Source organism: Salmo salar, chromosome ssa10, assembly GCF_905237065.1.
Source record: "Salmo salar chromosome ssa10, Ssal_v3.1, whole genome shotgun sequence".
Classification (NCBI taxonomy): Eukaryota; Metazoa; Chordata; class Actinopteri; order Salmoniformes; family Salmonidae; genus Salmo; species Salmo salar.
The window spans coordinates 123080832-123086831 of record NC_059451.1 but is presented as its reverse complement, the minus strand read 5'-3'; the positions used below and the strand labels follow the sequence as shown (position 1 = coordinate 123086831).

General features: G+C 44.6%; 1 protein-coding gene across 3 annotated transcripts in view; it reads left to right on the top strand.

Annotated features, from left to right (window-relative positions):
- Positions 1–770: 770 nt before the first annotated feature.
- The window catches only part of sergef (secretion regulating guanine nucleotide exchange factor), a 70991-nt gene continuing 65761 nt past the window's right edge, over positions 771–6000 (top strand). The window contains exons 1-4 of one of the 3 annotated variants that reach the window (XM_045688686.1): positions 771–933; positions 1277–1412; positions 1855–2007; positions 4262–4417. In XM_045688686.1, the coding sequence (XP_045544642.1) occupies positions 892–933; positions 1277–1412; positions 1855–2007; positions 4262–4417 (487 nt within the window). In that variant the 5' untranslated portion in view covers positions 771–891. Of the gene's footprint in view, positions 934–1045; positions 1173–1276; positions 1413–1854; positions 2008–4261; positions 4418–6000 lie in introns of those variants that run through there. The other 2 variants (XM_045688688.1, XM_045688687.1) reach the window with 2 other exon arrangements.

Below are 6000 nucleotides of genomic sequence, written 5' to 3'. Positions count from 1 at the left end.
TTTTATACATTTGCAAAAAAAAAATCAAAAAACCGTTTTTTGCTTTTTCATTTTGGGGTATTGTGTATTGTTTTTATCAGTTTTAGAATATGGCTGTAATGTAACAAAATGTGGAAAAAGGAAAGTGGGTCTGAATACTTTCCCGAATGCACCACATACTCCTCCCATGTTTGTGTATATAATATTGAGTTGTTGCTGTGATGGATTTAACGGTGTAAAGTATAATATTATTATTCAAAAGTGAGAATCTATTCAACGATGTAGATTCTTATGTATAAGTCTAAATGTTCGTGTGTGTCATATGAATGAATAATGCCGACTTTTGTTTGAAATGATATACCAGAGACTTTTCATGAAGAGCATACTGTGCCTATTCATTTTTTTATAGCGACTTCTCTAGAGTTGTAGTCCTATCAACACAGATTTTCACCGGAGGAAAAGCAGAACGTTTAATATTCATAGAGAATGAAATTGTAAATTGACTAAACATGGCATATTCTTCCTGATAGAATATAATAGAATATAATAGAGATCGGTACGCCACACCTCTTTTTGGGGGTCGTAACTAGTTACCACAGCCACAAAGTCATCATTACGTCTGAACCCCGCCTATTTCTACAATTTATCTTCTTAAAAATCTGATTTTAAACCTATTCCTAACCGTATGCCTAACCCTAATTAAGACAAAAAAAACAACAACAAAAAACACGTTTGTTTTCATGAATTTTTTACGACAGCCATTCTGACTTTGTCGCTGTGGTAACTAGTGACAACCCTCTTTAGCCACACTCAACATGGCGGAAAACCACTGTCGTTTGTAAACAACGACTTCCTACTTTACAGCAACACGATCTAACTGTCGTACATTGCATTTATTTTGCATCTCATGCCATGGATACAAGCTTGCAGACAGAATTATGCGTCTACACGTGGGTAAGTGTCTTTATCAAACAATGTTTTTTTATTTTTTGTATTTATCATGACACTCGTATTTAGCTAATAAAGATCCACTTTGTTGCCATAGTAACGTTAGCTAGCTACGTTTTGTCAAGCACATTAGTTTCAAGAATGCTAGCTACCAAAACTCATGTTAGCGTCAGTTAGCTAACGTTTAAAACTAACTAGAATTAGCTAACTAGTGATCTCTCCGTCTCTGGCAGTTGTTTATACCGGTGATTTCTTTTTAATGAATCAATTTCATATGTTAAATATAAACACACAGAGTAGGAACTGCATCTCAATTCGCACTGTCAATACCTCCTTGAAAACATTGCAGGGAACGAACAGTTACTGGCAGTTAGGACAAGGCCATGTGGAAGACCGGTCAGTGCCCAGCCTTGCTGATGGGGCCCTACAGATGGGGACAGTGCGCCAACTCAGTGGAGGTGGTGGGCATTCGGCTGTGGTCTCTGGTGAGTGTGGCTCATGATGGCATTTTTTTGTTGTCATGAAGAAAGTGATCTAATATCTGTGAAAGGTTGACTTTGTCTCCCTCTGCTGGACATATGGCTTCTCCTTTTGGTGTGTCAATAAAGCTATGTGAAGAACAGTTTTCTGCTTATGCATTACACAGTATACACATAACTAATAACTTATTATCCTCTTCTTCTACCTCCCTCATTCTCTTCCTCCTCCACCGCCTCCTCTTCCTCCACTTCCCCTTCCTCTTCCTCCTCTTCCTCCACCTCCTCTTCTTCTTCCTCCCTCATTCTCTTCCTCCTCCACTGCCTCCTCTTCCTCCACTTGCTCTTCTTCCACCTTATCTTCCTCTTCCTCCTCCACCTCCTCTTCCTCCACTTCCTCTTCCTCCTCTTCTTCCACCTCCTCCTCTTCCTCCACCTCCTCTTCCTCCAGAGAAAGGAGAGCTGCTGGTGTGTGGGCAGAACCACAGAGGTCAGCTGGGACTAGGTCACAGTTTAGAGGTCAGCACCTTTCAACTCTGTCCTCTCATTGGTCAGAGGGTTGCACACGTGTCCTGTGGTTGGGATTTCACACTCGTCCTCACTGGTGAGTGGAAGAGAATGTACTGCTCATTCTGTCTGGGGAGAGAGAGACAGAGAATGTACTGCTCATTCTGTCTGGGGAGAGAGAGACAGAGAATGTACTGCTCATTCTGTCTGGTGAGAGAGACAGAGAATGTACTGCTCATTCTGTCTGGGGAGAGAGAGACAGAGAATGTACTGCTCATTCTGTCTGGGGAGAGAGAGACAGAGAATGTACTGCTCATTCTGTCTGGGGAGAGAGAGACAGAGAATGTACTGCTCATTCTGTCTGGGGAGAGAGAGACAGAGAATGTACTGCTCATTCTGTCTGGGGAGAGAGAGACAGAGAATGTACTGCTCATTCTGTCTGGTGAGAGAGACAGAGAATGTACTGCTCATTCTGTCTGGGGAGAGAGAGACAGAGAATGTACTGCTCATTCTGTCTGGGGAGAGAGAGACAGAGAATGTACTGCTCATTCTGTCTGGGGAGAGAGAGACAGAGAATGTACTGCTCATTCTGTCTGGGGAGAGAGAGACAGAGAATGTACTGCTCATTCTGTCTGGGGAGAGAGAGACAGAGAATGTACTGCTCATTCTGTCTGGGGAGAGAGAGACAGAGAATGTACTGCTCATTCTGTCTGGGGGAGAGAGACAGAGAATGTACTGCTCATTCTGTCTGGGGAGAGAGAGACAGAGAATGTACTGCTCATTCTGTCTGGGGAGAGAGAGAGACAGAGAATGTACTGCTCATTCTGTCTGGGGAGAGAGAGAGACAGAGAATGTACTGCTCATTCTGTCTGGGGAGAGAGAGAGACAGAGAATGTACTGCTCATTCTGTCTGGGGAGAGAGAGAGACAGAGAATGTACTGCTCATTCTGTCTGGGGAGAGAGAGACAGAGAATGTACTGCTCATTCTGTCTGGGGAGAGAGAGACAGAGAATGTACTGCTCATTCTGTCTGGGGAGAGAGAGAGACAGAGAATGTACTGCTCATTCTGTCTGGAGAGAGAGAGACAGAGAATGTACTGCTCATTCTGTCTGGGGAGAGAGAGACAGAGAATGTACTGCTCATTCTGTCTGGGGAGAGAGAGACAGAGAATGTACTGCTCATTCTGTCTGGGGAGAGAGAGACAGAGAATGTACTGCTCATTCTGTCTGGGGAGAGAGAGACAGAGAATGTACTGCTCATTCTGTCTGGGGAGAGAGAGACAGAGAATGTACTGCTCATTCTGTCTGGGGAGAGAGAGACAGAGAATGTACTGCTCATTCTGTCTGGGGAGAGAGACAGAGAATGTACTGCTCATTCTGTCTGGGGAGAGAGACAGAGAATGTACTGCTCATTCTGTCTGGGGAGAGAGAGACAGAGAATGTACTGCTCATTCTGTCTGGGGAGAGAGAGACAGAGAATGTACTGCTCATTCTGTCTGGGGAGAGAGAGACAGAGAATGTACTGCTCATTCTGTCTGGGGAGAGAGAGACAGAGAATGTACTGCTCATTCTGTCTGGGGAGAGAGACAGAGAATGTACTGCTCATTCTGTCTGGGGGGAGAGAGACAGAGAATGTACTGCTCATTCTGTCTGGGGAGAGAGAGACAGAGAATGTACTGCTCATTCTGTCTGGGGAGAGAGAGACAGAGAATGTACTGCTCATTCTGTCTGGGGAGAGAGAGACAGAGAATGTACTGCTCATTCTGTCTGGGGAGAGAGAGAGACAGAGAATGTACTGCTCATTCTGTCTGGGGAGAGAGAGAGACAGAGAATGTACTGCTCATTCTGTCTGGGGAGAGAGAGAGACAGAGAATGTACTGCTCATTCTGTCTGGGGAGAGAGAGACAGAGAATGTACTGCTCATTCTGTCTGGGGAGAGAGAGACAGAGAATGTACTGCTCATTCTGTCTGGGGAGAGAGACAGAGAATGTACTGCTCATTCTGTCTGGGGAGAGAGAGACAGAGAATGTACTGCTCATTCTGTCTGGGGAGAGAGAGAGACAGAGAATGTACTGCTCATTCTGTCTGGGGAGAGAGAGAGACAGAGAATGTACTGCTCATTCTGTCTGGGGAGAGAGAGACAGAGAATGTACTGCTCATTCTGTCTGGGGAGAGAGAGAGCAGAGAATGTACAGTAGGGAATTGGAGCAGCAGCTCTGACTTGGTTCGGGTCTCTGTGACAATCGTCACAACACCTTAGTTGTCAAAACCGGAGACCTGAATGTCTTGACATATGTCTAGGTCTTCATGCTTTTCATTTTCTATCAACATGTTTTGTTTCTCCTCTCTCAGATCATGGCCAGGTACTGACGTGTGGATCTAATGCATACGGCCAGTTGGGGGTCTCAGAGACAATCCCTCATTCTGTGGTGCTGCTGCCCATTCAGTCTGTAAAGGAGCCAGTGATCAGAGTGGCAGCAGGACTCAGACATTCACTGACTGTCACTGGTAAGACATACCTGTCACGGGTAAGACATACCTGTTCACTGACTGTCACTGGTAAGACATACCTGTTCACTGGTAAGACATACCTGTTCACTGGTAAGACATACCTGTCACTGGTAAGACATACCTGTTCACTGGTAAGACATACCTGTTCACTGGTAAGACATACCTGTTCACTGGTAAGACATACCTGTTCACTGGTAAGACATACCTGTCACTGGTAAGACATACCTGTTCACTGGTAAGACATACCTGTTCACTGGTAAGACATACCTGTTCACTGGTAAGACATACCTGTTCACTGGTAAGACATACCTGTTCACTGGTAAGACATACCTGTTCACTGGTAAGACATACCTGTTCACTGACTGTCACTGGTAAGACATACCTGTTCACTGGTAAGACATACCTGTCACTGGTAAGACATACCTGTCACTGGTAAGACATACCTGTTCACTGGTAAGACATACCTGTTCACTGGTAAGACATACCTGTTCACTGGTAAGACATACCTGTCACTGGTAAGACATACCTGTCACTGGTAAGACATACCTGTTCACTGGTAAGACATACCTGTCACGGGTAAGACATACCTGTTCACTGGTAAGACATACCTGTTCACTGGTAAGACATACCTGTCACTGGTAAGACATACCTGTTCACTGGTAAGACATACCTGTTCACTGGTAAGACATACCTGTTCACTGGTAAGACATACCTGTTCACTGGTAAGACATACCTGTTCACTGGTAAGACATACCTGTTCACTGACTGTCACTGGTAAGACATACCTGTTCACTGGTAAGACATACCTGTTCACTGACTGTCACTGGTAAGACATACCTGTTCACTGGTAAGACATACCTGTTCACTGGTAAGACATACCTGTTCACTGGTAAGACATACCTGTTCACTGGTAAGACATACCTGGTCACTGGTAAGACATACCTGTTCACTGGTAAGACATACCTGTTCACTGGTAAGACATACCTGTCACTGGTAAGACATACCTGTTCACTGGTAAGACATACCTGTTCACTGGTAAGACATACCTGTTCACTGGTAAGACATACCTGTTCACTGGTAAGACATACCTGTTCACTGACTGTCACTGGTAAGACATACCTGTTCACTGGTAAGACATACCTGTTCACTGACTGTCACTGGTAAGACATACCTGTTCACTGGTAAGACATACCTGTTCACTGGTAAGACATACCTGTTCACTGGTAAGACATACCTGTTCACTGGTAAGACATACCTGTTCACTGGTAAGACATACCTGTTCACTGACTGTCACTGGTAAGACATACCTGTTCACTGGTAAGACATACCTGTTCACTGGTAAGACATACCTGTTCACTGGTAAGACATACCTGTTCACTGGTAAGACATACCTGTTCACTGGTAAGACATACCTGTTCACTGACTGTCACTGGTAAGACATACCTGTTCACTGGTAAGACATACCTGTCACTGGTAAGACATACCTGTCACTGGTAAGACATACCTGTTCACTGGTAAGACATACCTGTTCACTGGTAAGACATACCTGTCACTGGTAAGATATACCTGTCACTGGTAAG